Raw genomic sequence first — 20,021 nt, forward strand, 5'->3', positions numbered from 1 at the left:
CATCCTTAGGAGTATTTGCAAATCCTCTCACACATAGATTCCGCCCCCAATTTGAATCTAGAGCCCCGCCTCCACTGTCTTCGCGTCACCACCTGCTTCGTGGGTACATTGAGAGCCCCAAGATCATTGCTGCTAAGGAGCTGCGTTTTTGACCTTTTAATTAGCAAAATATGTTTTTAACGTTTATTTATTTTGGGAGAGAGAGAAAGCAAGAACGCGAGCAGGGGAGGAGGAGAGAGAGAGAGAGAGAGAAAGAGAGAGAGGAAGAGAGAATCCCAGGCAGGCTCTGTGCCGTGAGTTCAGAGCCCGACGTGGGGCTCCCTCTCATGAACCACGAGATCATGACCTGAGCTGAAATCAAGAATCTGACGCTTAACCGACTCAGCCACCTTTTAATGAGCAAAGCATTAAGAAAGTGGATATGTTCAAATACCACCGATGATGATGTAAATCAGCCCTTTTGGGAGGGTTGTTTGGCATACCCCATGAAAGAAGTTGAAAACATCATTGGCACGATTTATTTAAAAAGTTAAAAAATACAGGGGTGCACCCCTACTTGGGATTCTCTTTCTTCCTCTCTCTCTCCCTCTCAAAATAAATAAAGTTTAAAAAAAGTTAAAAAATATTAACTGGTGTGGGTAGATTTCAAGAATTCTTTCAAACTTTCCAATAGGGAATTCTATTACATAAAGCTTCCCAAATCTCTTTTTTCAGAACCAGCACAAACAACAGTGATACCAAGACCTAAAAAAATACTTCAAAGAAATCTAAGAATTACTCTTACGCATGTTCATGCAGAGTATTAAGTAAAATATTAGCAAGAGATACAAGAAATGTGGATGCAAAAAGCATTTTTTAAATGTTTATGTTACTTATCCATTGTTGCATTAACAAATTGTCCCAAGTTTAATGGTTTAACACAACAAATATTTATTATCCCATGGTGTCTATGGGTTAGAAATTCTGGGGCCCCTTGGCTGGCTGGTTCGCATTCAGGGTCTCATGAAGCCTTAATCGAGGTGTTAGTTGGGTTGTATTTATGTGAAGGCTTGACTGAAGCTGTAGAATACCCTTCCGAGATGGATCAGTCATGGCTGTGGTGAGAAGCCTCAGTTCCTCGCCATAGAGAGCTTGATCTTCCAGCTCGCGTGATGGCTTTCACCAGAGCAAATGATAGAGAGCAAGGAAGAAGCCAGTGCCATAATCATCCCTTCCACCTTGCTTGTTCGAAGCAATTCACTAGGTCCAGCCCCCACACAAGCTGAGGGGAATTAAGCTTTACCTCTTGGAGGAAAGAGTGTCCAATAATTTCTGGGCATAATTTTTAAATCCTTTTATTTCATTTTATTTTATTTTTTTATTAATTATTTATTTTTTAACTTACATCCAAGTTAGCATCTAGTGCAACAACGGTTTCAGGAGTAGATTCCTCAGTGCCCCTTACCCATTTAGCCCATCCCCCCTCCCACACCCCCTCCAGTAACCCTCAGTTTGTTCTCCATATTTAAGAGTCTCTTCTGTTTTGTCCCCCTCCCTGTTTTTATATTATTTTTGTTTCCCTTCCCTTCTGTTCATCTGTTTTGTCGCTTAAAGTCCTCATGAGTGAAGTCATATGATATTGGTCTTTCTCCGACTAATTTCACTTAGCATAATACCCTCCAGTTCCATCCACATAGTTGCAAATGGCAAGATATCATTCTTTTTGATTGCTGAGTAATACTCCATTGTGTGTGTGTGTGTGTGTATACACACACACACACACACACACACACACCACATCTTCTTTATCCATTCATCCATCGATGGGCATTTGGGCTCTTTCTATACTTTGGCTATTGTTGATAGTGCTGCTATAAACATGGGGGTGCATGTGCCCCTTTGAAACAGCATCCCTGTATCCCTTGGATAAATACCTAGTAGTGCAATTGCTGGGTCATAAGGTAGTTCTATTTTTAATGTTTTGAGCAGCCTCCATACTGTTTCCCAGAGTGGCTGTGCCAGCTTGCATTCCCACCAGCAGTGCAAAAGAGATCCTCTTTCTCCACGTCCTCACTAACATCTGTCGTTGCCTGAATTGTTAATGTTAGCCATTCTGACAGGTGTGAGGTGGTATCTCATTGTGGTTTTGATTTGTATTTCCCTGATGGTGAGTGACGTTGAGCATTTTTTCATTTGTCGGTTGGCCGTCTGGATGTCTTCTTTGGAGAGGTGTCTGTTCATGTCTTTTGCCCATTTCTTCACTGGATTATTTGTTTTTTGGGTGTTGAGTTTGATGAGTTCTTTATAGATTTTGGATACTAACCCTTTATCTGATAGGTCATTTGCAAATATCTTCTCCCATTCTGTCGGTTGCCTTTTAGTTTTGCTGATTGTTTCCTTCACTGTGCAGAAACTTTTTATTTTGATGAGGTCCCAGTAGTTCATTTTTGCTTTGGTTTCCCTTGCCTCCGGAGACGTGTTGAGTAAGAAGTTGTTGTGGCCAAGATCAAAGAGGTTTTTGCCTGCTTTCTCCTCGAGGATTTTGATGGCTTCCTGTCTTACATTGAGAACTTTCATCCATTTTGAGTTTATTTTTGTGTATGGTGTAAGAAAGGGGTCCAGGTTCATTCTTCTGCATGTCGCTGTCCAGTTTTCCCAGCACCACTTGCTGAAGAGACTGTCTTTTTCCATTGGATATTCTTTCCTGCTTTGTCAAAAATCGGTTGACCTTTAAATCCCTTTAATCCTCAATATCCATTTCTACTTTTTAAAAAATACCTTCAGAAATAAGGATAGACCTTCCCACCACTAAATCCTCAAATACGTTCTTCCATCTACTTCCTCCTGATCTTGAACTAAAAGCTCTAATTTCACCTCTTTCTGAATCAGCCGCACCACTTGTACTTTGCAATTTGTCCTCTGTTGCCTTCTGTGGGACCTTGCTTTACCGTTACTCTGTCTCCTGAACCATTCCCTTACAAAGGTACTGTGGTTTCTGTCGTCTCTAAAACCGAACAAAACACTGCTCTGTCCATTTCTCCACTCACTTCATAGCCAACATTCCTGAAGAATTGTCTGGATGCTGTTTCTAATTTGTCAGTTCCCATTTATTCTTCTATACGGTATCACTGGCTTTGACCCTAAATTGATTTTTTTTTTTTAAAGTTTATTTATTGAGAGAGAGAGAGGGAGGGAGAGAGAGAGAATCTCAAGCAGGCTCTGTGCTGTCAACACAGAGCCCGACTCAGGGCTTGAACTCACGAACCGTGAGATCATGACCTGAGCCAAAATTAAGAGTCCGATGCTTAACCGACTGAGCCACCCAGGCACCCCCTAAGTTGATTGTTTTCAGGCTGCCGCCAACTTTCTTATTGCTAAAATTACTACTACTTTTCTGTCTTTACCATGTGCAACCCCTAAGGAGCACTCAACACCATCAACCACTCCATTCTTCTTGAAACGCTCTCGGATTCTGAGGCATTGATCTCCTTTGGCTGCCCTGCATCTCGCTTTCTGTCCTCCTCAGCGTCTTTGCCGGCTCCTCTGCCTGACCACGGGATGTTGCAGTTCCTCAGGACCCAGTGCCGAGCCCCTTCCCCTTGCTTTGTCCTCTCTTGCTGGAATCTTGCTGGTTCCCGTAGGGTTTTGTTGCTGCTGCCATTGTTGAGGTGTTCCCAGTTTATACCTCCAGTTCACACCTTTGCTGTAAATTCCGGATTCTCATCTCACCAGTGTAATAAGGCATTTCTGCCTGACTTTTCACATCTCAAATTTAACATGTCCAAATTAAACAACTCACTCACTGTCTTTCCGCTGTTCTCTCCATAACTGCCCACCAAGTTATTCAAGCCAGAAATCTAGGAGTCATTTTTTTTTTTTTAATGTTTTTATTTCTGAGAGTGAGAGAGTGCACATGAGCAGGGGAGGCACAGAGAGAAAGGGATCTGAAGCGGTTTCACAGCGAGCCCCGCAGTGAGCCTGATGCGATGCTCCAACTTACAAACCTTGAGATCATGACCTGAGCGGAAGTCAGATGCTTAACCGGCTGACTGAGCCGCCCAAGCACCCCTAGGGGTCATTCTTAATTCTTCTCTTTTCTTGATCTCCCATTTCCAGTCCATCAACAAGCCCTGCATATTCTCTCTCTACAATATAGCATGGATTTTCTCTTTCTTACCACCACCTTCTTCCATATTGTCATCTACTGTCCCTTAAATTATTGTAGTAGCCTCCCCACTGGTCTGTGTCCCCACTTCTGCTCTTGCACTTCTGCAGAGACTGGATGGGAGGCGGGGGAGTAAAAACAACCCTATGCCATTAATGATCAATAGGAAAAAGACCAACACCCTGATGGCAAAATGGGCAAAGGCCATAAACAGTTCGCAGAAAAGGAAATACAAAGGCTCTCAACCTCACTCGATAAGACCAAGTAAAATTACAATGAGATACCAGTTTTCATCTATCAAGTTGGCACTTTTATCCATTGTTGGCAGGGATTTGAATTACCACAAACATTTCTGAAGGGCAGTTGGGTAGAATCCGTCAAATAAAAAATGTGCATCTCCATTGACCTAGCAGAGGTTCCAGGAATTTGTTGCGCTTGCACACGTCTGCAAAGAAGTATGGATGAGGACGTTTTAATATTGTTTGTTAGGAGGAAATGTTGGAAACAAGTGAATATCCATCATTTAGAAGCTAATGAAACACGTTATGGTAACAGGCACGTGAGCGCGCTCTTGGGATGTTACCCGCTGCCGTTGCCTTTGATGTGTTCCTCTTTCTGTCTCTTTAGATCTCGGCTCAAATACCACCTCCCCTGAGAGCCCTTCCCTGGCCACACACTAAAGGGGGTCTCCTCTTTCCTCTTTCACTTGCCGTCGTTTGCAGTTATTTTGTTAGTTCACTTGTATTTTCGGCTCCCTGCCTTTGAATGTGAACTCTGAAGGGGCAGTCTGAATTTTTCACTCTTGCATCCCCCAGCATCTAGTATGTATTGATTGAACGAATGACTAAAAACTGATCGCCGAATCTCGAATAAAAGTCCATGTGTTATCCTTGCTGGTGGTGAATCATTAAAAGTATTCCCATTAGAGGTGCCTGGGTGGCTCAGTTGGTTAAGTGTCTGACTCGTGATCTCAGCTCACGTCTTGATCTCAGGGTTGTGAGTTCAAGCCCCGCGTCGGGATCCATGCTGGCCATGAAGCCTACTTTTAAAAAAAAAAGGCATTCCTATTAAAGTCATGAGCAGGATGAGAACGTCAGGTATGATGGTCTGGTTCAAATGTGTATTTGATCCTCATCTCCCTTTCTAGCCCAGGGCTCCCCAAACTCTTGGTTTCCTAAAAGTTAAGAGCAGTGGGAGCATCTTTTGCTATAATATTTGGTCTTTGGCCCTCAGTTCTTAAAATAGTTCTAGAGTAAAATAGTTCTAGAGCCGTAAAGGTAAAAGGAAAGTCTTGTTATTTACAACAAGCCCCTTGCAACCACTCTCGATTTATGTCAATGAGGTGGCCTTTGTAAAGTCCCCAGGGGTGGGGTGCCAAGGCCACCACCCCCCTTACCTCTCAGACCTCTGGGGAAGCTGCCATCTGGCAGCTCAGTTGTGACCAGCGGTCAATGATTTAATCAGTCGTGCCTGCCAAGTGAAGCCACCATTAAGAGAAGCCCCGAGGTGTGACGTTCAGAGACCTTCCAAGTTGGTGAGGATGTGGAAGAGTGGCACGCCCTGGGGGTGGAACCTCCTTGCCCCTTCCCGCATACCTCGCCCCTGGTGCCCCTGGTGGTTCCTGAGTTGTATTCTTTTATAATGAAATGGGAACCTCGTAAGTACAATTTTTTTTTCCTGAGATCTGTGAGCCACTCCAGCGAATTAATCAGTCCCGAGGAGGGGGTCGTGGGTGGTTCCGAAGCACACACAGGTGACAACCTGGACTGGCACTGGACATCCAAAGGAAGGGGCATGGGCAGGCTTGTGAGAGCAAGCGCTCAACCTGTGGCATCTGGCGCTCTCCTCGGTTAGGTAGCATCAGAATTGAGTTAAAATGGGAGGACTCCCCGCTGTGTTGCAGAATCGCTTCGTGTGTGGAAACCTACATCTGGCGGCAAATGAAATAGTGCCGTAGTTAGTAAAGAGTATCCAGAGGAGACGCACTGAGTGCTTTCCTGGAATCAAGGGTCACCGTTATTATTAAGCATACCGGAAGCATACCCAAAGCAATTAGGCAAGAAGATGAAAATATGAGTCTAAACAGTGGAAAGGATGAGGGGAAAATAATAAAGCAATTGATACGGCTATTGTACACGTCAGGAAGAAAATAACAGACTAGCAGAAAATTTAATGGAAGAATACTTCTGGGTCAACCCTTTGCTGTTGCATTGACCAAAGTGACTCTGCCATGGATGGATTTTTAGGGTCACTCTTTAGTGAGGTAGAATCTCAAACTTTAAAAAAAGTCACAAGAATAGCATATATCCTTTACTCGGGTTTACCTGTTGTTTGCATTTTGCCCCATGACTTCCCTGTTTTATAATTATTGCTAGCTATCTCTACAGAATTCTTTTGGTCGTGAGACATTTAAGAGTGAGTTGAAGCTGTTTTGTCCCTCAGTACCCAAATACTTAAAGTGTATATTTATCAAAATTATCAAAATTACGAAATGAACCTAAATCTAAGACCGTTGTCTAATCTGTCCATATTCACATTTTATCTATGATCACAGAAATGTCCTATATAATACTTTTTCCTCCTGGATCAGCATCTAACCCAGGGTCACACATTGTATTCAGTTGCCAAGTCTCTTAGGCACCTTCCATCTGGAAAAGTTCCTGTCTTGGATTTCTTAAACTCTAGATTTTGGAAGCGCATCAGACAGTTATTTTGTAAAATGGCCCCAATTTTTATTTGATATTTCCTCGTGACTATGTTGAGATTATGAGTTTTTGGCAGGAATATCACAGAAGTGGTCATTTATACTTCTCCATATCGTATCAGAAGGCACATGATGTCAGTTTATTTCCATTTTGTGATGCTGGAATCTACCATTAGGCTTAGGTGGTGTTGGCCATGTGTCTCCTGTTGTGTTATTTTTCTCTTTGTAATTAAGTTATCTGTGAAGTGCTACTTGAGACTATTTACCTTGTTTCTTGTCAAACTTTTACTCCCTAGTTTTAGCATCCCTTGATTTTAATTGCATTCTACTGTAAGAGATTTCCTTTTTCCCTCATTTACTTGTTTATATTCAAATGGACTCTGATTCTTCTGTTTAACTCATTTAATGAGTTACTCATTATTAAAGGATTTTTTTCTGCTTCTTGTAACATGAACAGTGGTCATACAGAACTTCTCTACCTTCAGTTTTTCTCTTCCGGAGTTTTTAGGCAGGCCATTACGGCTCTTAAGTACTCCCACCCCCCACCCCACCCCCCCCAAAAGCCTTTCCAGACTAAAGTCTGGTTGGTTTCTTTATCGGCTTCACCCAGGCCTGTATTAGCTACCTGTTCCCTCTGTTTTGTTTGTATAACTTTAGACTTAACATATTCCTCTGTTTCCAAGTCCACATGTATCTATACATGTTGTATTAACTCACATACTACAGATTAATGAAAAGGACCTCGCTTCATGGCTCTAAAACAGGTCATGCAATTTAGAATTTAGAAGCTCCTAAGCCCAAACAGCAAATTTGTAAACAAAGTAAGCTGCCTCAGGAACCCAGAATTTTGAATTTGTTTATCTTCAGGCTTAACTCTCCCTCAAAATAAATAAACAAACCTTAAGAAAAGAAAGGAAAGGAAAGGAAAAGAAACCTTGCTTTGGCAGGAGAGCCATTAAAAGAATGATGACCCGTCACCTTTTTCTTCCTTCCCCAAATTTAGGTAGGAATCAGCACATAATTGCAGGAAAGAGCAAGACAATAGCAGCTCACCAGTTGGAAGCGGGTTCCTACCAGAGTCTTCGGATGTTGTGTCTAGGAATTCGTCTATTCCACAAGTATCTACTAAGGGTCTACTATGTGGCTGGTGCTAAATGCTATGAAAAAAAAAATTATGAAGCAAGGGAAATAGATATTGATGGGAGAGGAGAGGTGCCTTTTTATTTATTTGTTTTAAATAATAGTAACATGGTGATTTTGACTAGAGACCTGAACTTCAGAGCCACGGGGTGGGGAGTGGAGGAGGAGTGAGCAGAGGGAGAGCCCTACAAGCAGAAGGAACAGCAAACACGAGCTGGGAGATGGGATGGTGTCTGGTGCCTGAGACTGAGCCTTGGGGGTACTGCCTTGTTTAGAGGTGGTGAACATGAAGCTTCAGCCAGAGAGAGGTAGCTGGTGAGGTAAGATGATAGAGAAGGTACTCAGATGCCAGGTGAAGAACCTGTTTCCAGAAGGAGGGAGTATCTAAGGGAAATGTTGACGGGGTCCGGTAAGGTGAGTGCGGAGAACTGTCCGACTTGGGGAGACCCTGGTGAGGTGTTTCAGTTCCCACAGGAGTAGGTCCAAGAGAAAATGCATGGAGACCAGAGGACTCTTCGGAGGATTGTGCTCTAAAAGGGACCAGAAGAATGGGATGGGATCTAGAGAGTAACATGGGACACCAAGGGAGGGATTTTTAAAGATGAGAGGTGGTGTAGATTCGTAGGCTGGTGGGAATAATCCAAAAGACAGGAAATAATTGATGCAGAAGAGGACAGAGTAGCAGAAGCAGTGTCCTTGAGCACAAGAGTGGGGTCGTGCAGAGAGAGACCGACTGAGACAGGAACAAGACCGACCCCGGGTCAGGAGGGAAGCTGAGAAGGTCAGAGTTCAGTCCAGCGAACAGAGAAACCAGTAAACCAAGTGGGCCACTAGCACGCGTGCTTCTTTCTGCTCGTCTTGATTTCTTTCCTTGCTTCTGGCATCTGTAGATTTTACATTCCTTTGACCTTCGTGTGTTTTTATTTGCTTGTTTTTTAAAATGAGCATTTCTCTGCATTAAGAGTATGGGTGTGGTGCTGATGTCCTGGAGTTAGCAGTGCACTATCCCTGCTGAAAGAGAAAAATTACAAATAGATCCTTTGATGGGGCAGCTGGGTGGCTCAGTTGGTTAAGCGTCCTGTTCTTGATCTTGGCTCAGGAGCCCTGCAAATTGTCAGGCTGCTGAGAGCCAGAAGCCTGCTTGGGATCCTCTCCTCTCTGTCCCTCCCCTTCTCGCATGCGAGCATGCTCTCGCTCTCCCTCTCCCTCAAAATAAATACACTTTAAAAACGGGGGCACCTGGGGGGCTTCAGTCGGTTAAGGGTTCCACTCTTGATTTCGCCTCGGGTCATGATCTCAGTTTCGTGCGTTCGAGCCCCACACATCAGGCTCTGCGATGATAGCACAGAACCTGCTTGAGATTCTCCCTCTCTCTCTGCTGCGCCCTTAGTCACACTCTTTCTCAAACAGAAGTAAAAATAAATTAAAAAAAAAATAGATCCTTTGAAAGCGTTTGAGAAGCTTTGATCTTATGTTGGGGGGAGAATTGTAAGCCTTTAATACAATTAAAAGTATCAGTATATACAGTGTATGTTAATGGTCGACTCTTATGTCTCCCAATTAAACTGAAAAGTAGTAGGACTCATATAAGCAAGCATATTTGAAAATCTCTTTGGAGGGGCACTTGGGTGGCTTGGTTGGTTTCAGCTCAGGTCATGATCTAAAAAATTTTTTTTAAATTTAATCTCTGCAAGTTCTATAGAAAGGTGTAAGTAGTGCCTGCTGTATTAGGGCAGGAGAGATGTAATGAACGATGCCGATGTCTCATTGAATTAACATAAAAATATCTATGGAGATGTTAGTCTGAGCTTTGTTAACGTCTGTTAACGTTTTCCTGGTTTTAAAAGAAAGAACATTTGTTGTGGGGCACCTAGGTGGCCCAGTCAGTTAAGAGTCCCACTCCTGATTTCAGCTCAGGTCATGATCTCACGGTTGGTGGATTCGAGCCGTGTATCAGGCTGTCTGCTGAGCGTGGAGTCAGCTTGGGCGTCCCCGTCACTGCCCCTCCTCCCCCTCTCAAAATAAATAAACTTAAAAAAAGTTATTTCTTTGATACTGAAATAATGTAACGCCAGTCTTATCTTTTGACCTGTTTTTTTTAATGATCACTGAGCAGTGTTACGCAGTTTTAAAGGTTCGACTTATTTGATGAAATACACATTTCTGCTTAGCACATTTTTGGCTATTTTTATAGGAGAATGAGGTACTAGGAGAGAGACATCAAGAAGTGGGTCACAGCTCCCAGAACGAGGAAAATGAGCAAAGAGTATCAGCCCAAGAGAAAAAACTACAGCATAAGAATGAGGATGCACGCGAAGCAGCAGATAAACCTGACTGGGAGGCAGAAAAGACCACTGAATCTAGAAATGAGGTAAGCGTATCAGAATATCCAAGCCTGTTTTGGCTAGAAGGTATATTTTATGGCTTTGACATTGTGTGTGTGCATGTAAGGGTGCCCTACTATAAGCAAATCAGATATATGAAAAGATATTTTAATTGTGGAAGTGGTTATGATTCACAAAGGAATCAGCCCATAGAATTAGTAATCTCCGGTTAAACTCCAGATTGGGGGGGCGGGGATGGGTATATATGTATTCTCACACACACACACACACACACACACACACACCCCATCCAGGAGGTTGCTAGCAGGTTTTGTGTTTGCTATGGCAAGGAATAGAGGACTAGCATGCTAAACCCAGGAATCCTCAACCAGCCATCTGCAGAGGCACCCAAACTGGCGAGCCAGAACTTGAAGGCAAATCACCCCTCAATACCAACTAGGTCTTGAGCTCAAATCCTCAGTGTCCCTGTAGGCCGTGCTGAATTCGGGAGCCTGTCTACTTTGTACCTCTAGCCTGGCCCAGTGGGACAGCCTCTTTAAGAGAGAGAGAGACAGAGACAGAGACAGAATCAGTCAGCAAAAAGCCTGACGTGGGGCTCAAACTCCTAAACCATGAGATCATGACCTGAGCCAAGGTCGGATGCTTAACTGACTGAGCCACCCAGGTGCCCCCCCCCCCCCTTTTTGCTATTTTTAACCATACCCTTTTGCTGTGAGAGAGGCCAGGCTGAGAGCTGGATTCTTTCTGCAGCCTGTGCTTCCCCTCCTCCTTTCAATTGGACCATACTCTGGTTTCTACTCAGCCCTGCCGGGGTTCTGCTCCACAAGCCTGGCAAACAAATACTCCAAACACAGGCCTGGAGGTTCCACAGACCGCAGACCACTCGGCACTTCCACTTAGAAGGTGCATCCTTGTAGGTCTTGCCCTGATGGTGCTCTCAGCCATGACTTGCCCCAGACAAGGAACCATGTGTTTGTATTTAACATGAAGGTTTAGGAAGAATGATTAGGCTGACCATTTCGCACCTCAGGTATGGAATGTGTAAGAATGGCTCAGTTGTCTGTTTTCGTGCGAGATCTATACCCAGCTAAACAAAAAAAAAAATAAATAAAGCAATTAAGTAATGGATCAACCAAATCCTTTGAGACCAAAGGTCTCAAAATTGCTCTTTATAATTTCTTAAGTGTTGTAGACAGGAGAACTCTGTTGCAGGGACTGCAAACAGATTTAAGGTGCTCACAGGAAGCATGTATTAGCCCATCTGATAAGATTCTGAAGAGAAGTGAGGGTTTAAGAGGTGAGAGCAGGTTTAAGGGAAACACCGAAGAATAGGGAAACTCCCAAGGATGAATAGCAACATGAAGCCACATGAAACCATTATCCCCATCAGAGCAGAAGGGAACCTGGGGAGAAAGAGAGCTCAGTTGTCTCTAAGGCACATTTGTCTCTCCTTCCATCTCAGACCTTTCTCCCCTGTGGATCCAGTACGGGTTAGCTCCTGTGTTCCATCTCTGGGGGCACTGAAGACAAGGGAACAAGCAAAGGTGTACAGAAACCTATCTGACTAGCCTGAAGGATCAGTCCAGAATTCATTTGAAGCAGAATGGGCTTTATACCCTTCCCTCACTGTTGTAAATATTAAGGCTTTCTTTTCTGCAAATAGCATTATTTACTCACCATTAAGGATTTTCACAGGATTCCAGATTTGTGCTGATATTCATTCTCACACACTCGTGACCATCTGCAAATTTTGGTTAGTGGCTGGGCAGGACTAATGGCCCAAGTTTGGGGTCATTAACAGAATAGGACACTACTAAAATTTCTTAACTTAAAATGATTCTTCATTTCTTAACAGTCACATTAGCAAATAAGTCTTCTCCCCACTAAGAAGTGGTCATATAGCATCCATAGAAAGACACAGAAAGCCTTCTATTTGTTATATGTTATGGGCCTCAAAAACAAGGAATTTGGTAGAAGAGGAAATGAAGTCTAGTATTTGTATAGACTTAGAATACTTTACACTGGTCTGAACCCTCAAAAAGGGAAACCTGAAAGTAAAAAGTGAAGGGAGGGGAGTCAGGAATGTGAACTTGCTAACACTTAAAACCCCTAGGATAGAACAAAAATGGAAATCCAGATTTTAAGTGCATAGCAGAACTCAAAAGCAGGAAAAGGAACTCAAGATAGTATGCAGCAAAGAGGGGACTCAAATCGAGAGTTAGACTGACCCCAAAGCTGAAGAAGCCCCAAGGAGGTATTGGATACAAATTTCATGACTGGGGTTGAATAGATGAGAAGTGAGGTCTCAAGTCCATACATGGTGGGGGGGGGGGGGGTGGGTACCTAAGTTCCCCACCTAAAGCTTAGAATTTATAAAGTCTCTTTGTTCAGGAGGTAGGGACTAGGGCAACCCTAGCCACCACCAAGAAGACAGCAAAGAAGTCCATTCGTCCTTAGAAATCAGAAGTCCAAATGGGCCCCAAGGTTCGATTTGGAGTCTCAATCTGCACTACCATTGTTACCAGGAATCCTGAGCCAAGAAGGCAAAGTCTACAAAGATGATATAAAAAATGGTCCTTGCAGAGAAAAATAAAATTTAATAGTAAGTTGGTAACCCTTGGTGTGTGATTCCCATGGAAACCGTTCCCAACAAAGATGAACTCACCTTTAAATATAAAAGGGGCACCTGGGAGGCTCAGTTAAGCATTGGACTCTTGATTCCAGCTCAGGTCACGATCTCAGTTCATGGGTTTGAGCCCTACCTCAGGCTCTGCCTCGGTAGTATGGACTACTTGGGATTCGCTCTCCCTCTCTGCCCCCCCCCCCCCCCCCCCCCCCCCCCCCCCCCCCCGCTCACACTGTCTCTCCATTTCTCTCAAAGTCTCTCAAACATTTAAAAAACTTTTTAATAAAAAAAAAGGCTCTCAGTAAAGACTAGAAGTATGAAGGTGAAGCACGGTTCAGACTGTTTATGGCAAAATATTTTGAAAATTAAAATGATCTTAGGACACTCAGATTAAATACCAAGTAGAGTAGGGGTGCCTGGGTGGCTCAGTCGGTTAAGCGTCCGACTTCAGCTCAGGTCACGATCTCGCGGTCCGTGAGTTCGAGCCCTGCGTCGGGCTCTGGGCTGATGGCTTGGAGCCTGGAGCCCGCTTCAGATTCTGTGTCTCCCTCTCTCTCTCTGCCCCTCCCCCGTTCATGCTCTGTCTCTCTCTGTCTCAAAAATAAACGTTAAAAAAAAATTTTTTTTGAATGAATTAAGTCCCCAAATACATCCAGCTGAAATAGGACAGCAATTTTAAAGGGAAAAAAAAAAATCTGTAAATTACTGGAGGAAAAAAGATTGGCATAACAACAGACCGATAGCAAACATCAATAGTGATGCATGCCTTAATGCAAAGCACTAAGGGAAAACATTAAACCTGATCATCTTAACAGATAAATCATTGTTTAAGCATGAAAGCAAAGTAACTCCAGGTTCCAAAAATGAATCTGCCACCGGTGGAGCCACTCTAAAAAGAACTATCAAAGGAGTTATTTCAATTAACCTGGAGGCTGAGGATGAAGCAGTGAGTGAAATTGGCAAAACATTTTGGAGAAGTCTAAATATGTATTTGGCTTGCAAAAATTACAGAATTTGGTAACCAATTTAGAAGGTAAAAACAAGGCAGAACAATACTAGGCAAAAATTATATGGAATGTGGTTAGGGCAAGAATGGGGGAGATGTTTGGAGTTCAAGATTCTTATTTTAAGGAGGGATATTAAAATTTTGAGTACTGAAAGAGATCTAAAAATTCCAAAATAGGGATGAAAATCCAGTGGAGAGAGCCCCCAAGCAACCTTCCTAAATGAATGGTGCACCTTACGTTTTTTTCTAGAGATCTCTAAATGGGACAGACACTGCTTTCTCTCTGGAAGACTTGTTTCAGTTGCTTTCATCACAGCCTGAAAATTCACTGGAGGTAATTGGAAACTTGACTTTTATCCTTGTAGGAAAATCTGCACTGATCTGTGAATGCATTTAACTTCTTTAAGCTGAATGACATGGTTTAGCTCGTACAATAGGATCTACTGGTGGTGTATTAAATGCAGGTTTAGGATTATTGCTTTTTATAGAAATATGAATTTTGGAGAATTTGCTAAATTATATATACTGTTCCTCCTTCTAAATGATCACAAGCATATTGAATCAGAATGGCAGTAAACATCAGACGTACCAAGGCATACTTCATACTAGCATAATTTACCTTAAAAGAAAACTTATAACTGTTGATGTTGACTGTTGCATCTATAAAGCAGCAAATTACAGTAATTGTTTTAACATCAAGACCAGCTTTTAATACTAATCGAATCAAACTTTCCCCAAAAATAACATCGTTCACATTTGAGCTCACATTGCACGTTGTATTTGCCTGTATTTAAAGTGATTCATAGCTAATAGCATGTTTGTAATAGAGAAAAGTGCTAAATTAGGTACTAGAACTGCTATTGAAATAGGGTTATATGTATTTAAAAGGTTTTTTCTTTCCCTTTTCAGGGCCTCTTACTTGGAGATACTCCTCCAGTAAGTATCAACGATGGCATGAATTCAACATATAATGTAAATTTTAGCCAGGCTATAAGTCATGATGTGAATCTACATGAGGCCATGTTGCTGTGTCCTGACAATACGTTTAGAAGAGATCCAGTAGCAAGGACTTCACAACCACCACAAGAACCATTTCTGCACTTAAATTCTCATACCAATTCTGAGCAGACCCTTCCTGGGACTAATTGGACAGGATTTCTTCCCCTTGTTGGCAATCAGATTCATCTAACAAGTGAGGATCTTCTACATGACCTTGATATAAATATATTTGATGAGATAAGTTTAATGTCTTTGGCCACAGAAGGTTTTGATCCAATGGAAGTTCCTCGGCTTTTTCAAGAACCAGATTCCGATTCTGGGCTTTCCTTAAATTCAAGCCACAATAGTACCTCTGTCACCAAGTCTAATTCTTCCCATTCTATGTGTGAAGGAGGTGCTACAGGTTCTAGTAGTGACCTTGAATCTCTCTCCCACCATGACTTGGAAGGGGCTGTGGGAGGCTACTACCCAGAACCCAATAAGCTTTGTCACGTGGATCATAGGAGTGATTCTGGTTTTCATGGGGATCTTGCATTTCAACACCTATTTCATAACCACACTTACCACTTACAGCCAAGTGGTTTAGAATCCACTTCTAATTCTTTCTCACGGTATGGGAAGTCACAGAAAATACGGGGTAGATGCCTCAATGACACAGACAGAAACTTAAGCCGTGATGAGCGGCGTGCTAAGGCTTTGCATATCCCTTTTTCTGTAGATGAAATTGTCCGTATGCCCGTTGAGTCTTTCAACAACATGCTCAGCAGGCACTATTTGACAGATTTACAAATGTCACTCATCCGTGATATTAGAAGAAGAGGGAAAAATAAAGTTGCTGCTCAGAACTGTCGTAAGCGCAAACTGGACATAATTTTGAATCTTGAAGATGACATATGTAACTTGCAAGCAAAGAAGGAAATCCTTAAGAGAGAACGAGCCCAGTATAACAAAGCTATTAACATACTGAAACAGAAACTGCATAACCTGTATCGTGATATTTTTAGTAGGCTAAGAGATGATGAAGGTAGGCCAGTCAATCCGAACCACTACACTCTTCAGTGCAGCCAAGATGGAAGTGTTTTGATTGTACCCAAGGAACTGATGACCCCGGGCCACAGAAAAGAAAACCAAAAGGGAAAAACAAAGTGAAGAAATTGAAGGCGGATCCATTAATATACCTTATGCATGAGGTATCAGAAACTGATACATGGTCACAAACCATTGAAACTGCTTCAAAGTTTAGCACAAGTGTTCTAAATATCTTAAGTACTGCTACTTGACAGGGCTACATTTTGAAGCTTTTATGGAGAAGTTTGTGAGAAATTTGGGAGAAGCCACAACTTTTTTCACGAAGTCCTACTGCATTGTATGCATGATTCTTAAGTTATGAACAGGGTGACATGAAAAACTGGATTAAGACAGTCCAGTCTTTGAGCTAACACTGGATGTGGATGTAATTAATTTTAAATGTATTTTGGTTTTTATAAAGGACTTGAAATGCAAAGTAGCCTTAATGTTTTTATTTAGGTAGCACTGACCTACAGTTCTACAAAAGCTATTTTAACTGGACTTTTATGAATGCAACCTATTGTGGAAATAAATCTTACAGTTGAATTTATAAAATAACTCTCCCCTTTTATACAGAAGTTCTAAGCAAATTATCCACATTTAGGAATACAGGTGACAGATCTAGTAAACAGAGCATTTGTATTTTTAAAATTTGCACAAACTGATCAGAATCTAGCCAAATTGTAGTATACCAGCTAAACTCATTCAGGGAAGTCACTCCAACCTAACAGCCACAATCTCTAAACCAACATGCCAAGAACAAAAATAGAGCTTCAAAATATTAAAGTATGTTAGGGTTCAATACCTAAGGACAAAGACCTTTATAGTTACAGAAGGGTTTATGCTTCCTTTAAGTAGAACATAAGTACCTGCATATCGGGAAAGATAACTACCTGGGCAAGTTAGGCCAGCCCATAGAATAGGCTGCACATCTAGAATATGGATGCCCCCCTGCAAAAGGCTCACATAACATGAAAACGTTAAGTCACGCAAGGATACAAACCAATTGTAGAAGAAAGGTAAATCAGTATACGAGTATGGACTTTATAACCAAAAGAACTGGAAATACTAGAATCACAAAACTTAAAATTAAGAGCACGTATGGGGGAGGGGGAGAGACTACCAAGCAGCCTACATTAAGCGCAGAGCCCAAGGGGCCATATAGCTCACAAACAGGGAGATCACGACCAGGACCTGAGCTGAAATCAATTTCAGGCACCCCCATCCTAGAAATTTAAGTGGCATTTGAGATGAAGCTCAATGAACTTATTTCAGCAGTAAGATGGTTTAAAAAAAAAAAAAAAAGGTTATCAATTTCTGCCCTAGTTGTCTACCACAGAGTAAGTATCACAAGTCAGAGTACTACTTTGGTTTGTAGAAATGCTTCCAGATCTGGTCAGTTTTGTACAGTAACTTAAAATCTGTTTAGACTGGTTTTGCAAGGGAGCACACCTCCAATTGTAACTTGATCCTTGATTTTAGCAAGGCACATTCCCCCAGAAGTTACGTCAAATCTTCAATTTGAGCTTCTGTATTACCAATTTACTTGTGGGTCTTCAAACTACAAGTACCATCATACACTGTATTAACAGACTAGGCATGGTCCTCTAATCCTTGAAAGCACAAGCACCATGACCAACTACACTCAAAGCATCAAATGCAGGTAAATAAGGCACCTAAAGGTAACATGGACTCAAGACAGTCACAGTAACTAAAAACTTAAAACTGTCTGGAAGGTATTTGGTCCATTGTGACCCGAAAAGGAAATCCATCAAGCTTCCGAAGTTTTATCATCTAACCTTTTCATGAGTTTCCAATGGCCTCAAAAATCACAATGGCTTCAAAGCACATAAATGGGAGCTTACTTTCCCACAATATGCCAGTTTCGGCAATGGAAATCCCACACCAAAATTTCAGCCTAAACACTCTTGCAGATTGACCCGGATACCCAGATTGACTAAAATGTTGCTAGCTAGGAAGTAGTCTTAAAATGGTGTTAGCCTGGAGTTCAGAGAATTGGTGAATGTTGGAGAAAAGGAGCAATCTGACCTAATTACTTTAAATATCAAAACCTAATTGAAACTATGTATTTTACTGGGTATAACTTGATTCAAGTTAAGTTATACCCAATTACCTGACCCATTTCCTGTTTATCACTCCAGTCAATCTGAACAAACCATGGCTCAGGAGACAGCACCTTTTTGGAGACTACATCAAAGTAAGATTTTAAGGGGAGAGTTACGTGAACTTCGTATCTCTAATATGTTCCCAAGTATTTGGTACAGGGTTTACAAATGCAAACTGTAAGGGGATCACTAAGATCTACACAGTTGAGACGAGTAATATCTACTCAAACATCTTGTAGTTTATATAGTTTACCTTTGGCTGCTATGAAATACACGTTTTGGTGAACACCTTTGTGCTTAAGGGCCAACTCCCATCCCAGTTTGAGTTGGACCCAACATGAAATTAGTCTTACCTTCTTCACCTATGGGGAAAAAAAACTTACTCCTGTAAGCCATTCCTTCAATTATAGTTACAAGAAATCTTAACAGATTCTCATCTTTGTTTTCCAGATAAAGCCATCCCATTTCAAAAGTAGCCTCAATAGGCTGCAATGTTGAACAAAGTCTTAGAGAAGGTGAAATTAGATTCTCCACTGTACAAAATCTCCATGTAACATGTGGTAAACAAGAATGTCTGGATTATTTGGGTCCCCCGTCAAGGCTGGTTCGTTCCAACAGCGACCAGTGGAACTCAGGACACAATTTGCACACACCCAAGGCCCAGAATGGAGAATGCAAGTGCTTTTATCCTTCTTGATCCGTCTTCCTCCTGAATTTGCCCCTTTCTTGGGTAGTGAGCCTACTCACCTCACTAATTTGACCTGTCACCAAAAGACCCGTTTCAGCTAACAAGTTATTGTTGCAGTCACAGTGGTATGGCATTGAAGCTGGTTGGGGAGTATCAACCATCTAGGCATTCATTCCAAAGATCACACACATACATAACATGTTGCCAAGAATGTGCATGTGCTTTTTGGTATAGATTCATGTTTTCTACTTGGCAAGGAACCCATACTTGTGAGCTGGTTAACCGTCATTACTAAGGTACCAAGATTAAGATTCTTTTAACATTTCCTTGAATTAACCCCGTAGTCTAACTTCGTACAAATAATTTCTAATCACTTTTAGGTCTTAGCTTGCCTTCATACACCAGACTAATGAAAACTTTAAAACACAATAGAAAGATCAAGTTTCAAAAACTTTTTCAGTAACACTCTAGTGTGGGAGGCAGCCCTCAATTTGGCTCCCAATGATGCTAGCTTCTCAGTAATCTTGTAAGTAAAACCCTTCAATCTGCAGAACATGACCAATACACAAGGTAGCATCACTTCCAAACATTGATCCTATTTGGAGGCTTTGGGTTGCTCTTGGGATAGCTCACTACTGGGGAGGGAACGGCCAGCATCAACTTGCCAGTCCTGTCAGTATGCCCTAATCAAATTTTTCCTAACTGCAACCTTGAGCTTCCGCAGAGTCACAGCTGCAGTTTGCAGTTTAAGTTGTTGACCTGCAAAGTGATGAGTTCATTGTTGCTCTGAACTAAGTATTAAGGTTTAGGGTTAATTAATTAAAGCCGGTTTTAGAAATACTACACATGTATCAAAGGTTGTGATTTCCTTCTGGTAGAAAACTTCCACAAAAACCACACTTATCTCAAGTTCTTAAACAGCTCAATATACAACATACACATGGGGAAAAGGCCTGTGGAGTATTCAACATTACCTACTCAGTTGCAGTAAGCCAGTGAGCTTGATGTGCATTTTCCCCCCTATTTGTGCAAATTAAGGGTTAGGTACTTAACGTTGTGTTAGCATACCAACTTGATTTACCTTTCAAGTTCAACTTCTTAGTAGAGTTGGGCATTTCTAAAACCTTCAAAAAATTTACCTAACTTTGAAGCATTCTCACAAGTTCACAGTTGAT

The 20,021-nt window shown here is 41.9% G+C and overlaps 1 protein-coding gene across 1 annotated transcript in view; it reads left to right on the forward strand.

The window, feature by feature from the left end:
- The window catches only part of NFE2L3 (NFE2 like bZIP transcription factor 3), a 31,326-nt gene extending 14,665 nt beyond the window's left edge, over positions 1–16,661 (forward strand). The window contains exons 2-4 of the mRNA XM_019443638.2: positions 10,183–10,359; positions 14,216–14,299; positions 14,875–16,661. Coding sequence (XP_019299183.2) covers positions 10,183–10,359; positions 14,216–14,299; positions 14,875–16,113 — 1,500 coding nt within the window. The 3' untranslated portion in view covers positions 16,114–16,661. The remainder of the gene's footprint in view (positions 1–10,182; positions 10,360–14,215; positions 14,300–14,874) is intronic.
- The last annotated feature ends 3,360 nt before the right edge of the window (positions 16,662–20,021 follow it).

Source organism: Panthera pardus, unplaced genomic scaffold (genome assembly GCF_024362965.1).
Source record: "Panthera pardus isolate Hobbes unplaced genomic scaffold, ASM2436296v1 HiC_scaffold_8, whole genome shotgun sequence".
NCBI classification, from domain to species: domain Eukaryota; kingdom Metazoa; phylum Chordata; class Mammalia; order Carnivora; family Felidae; genus Panthera; species Panthera pardus.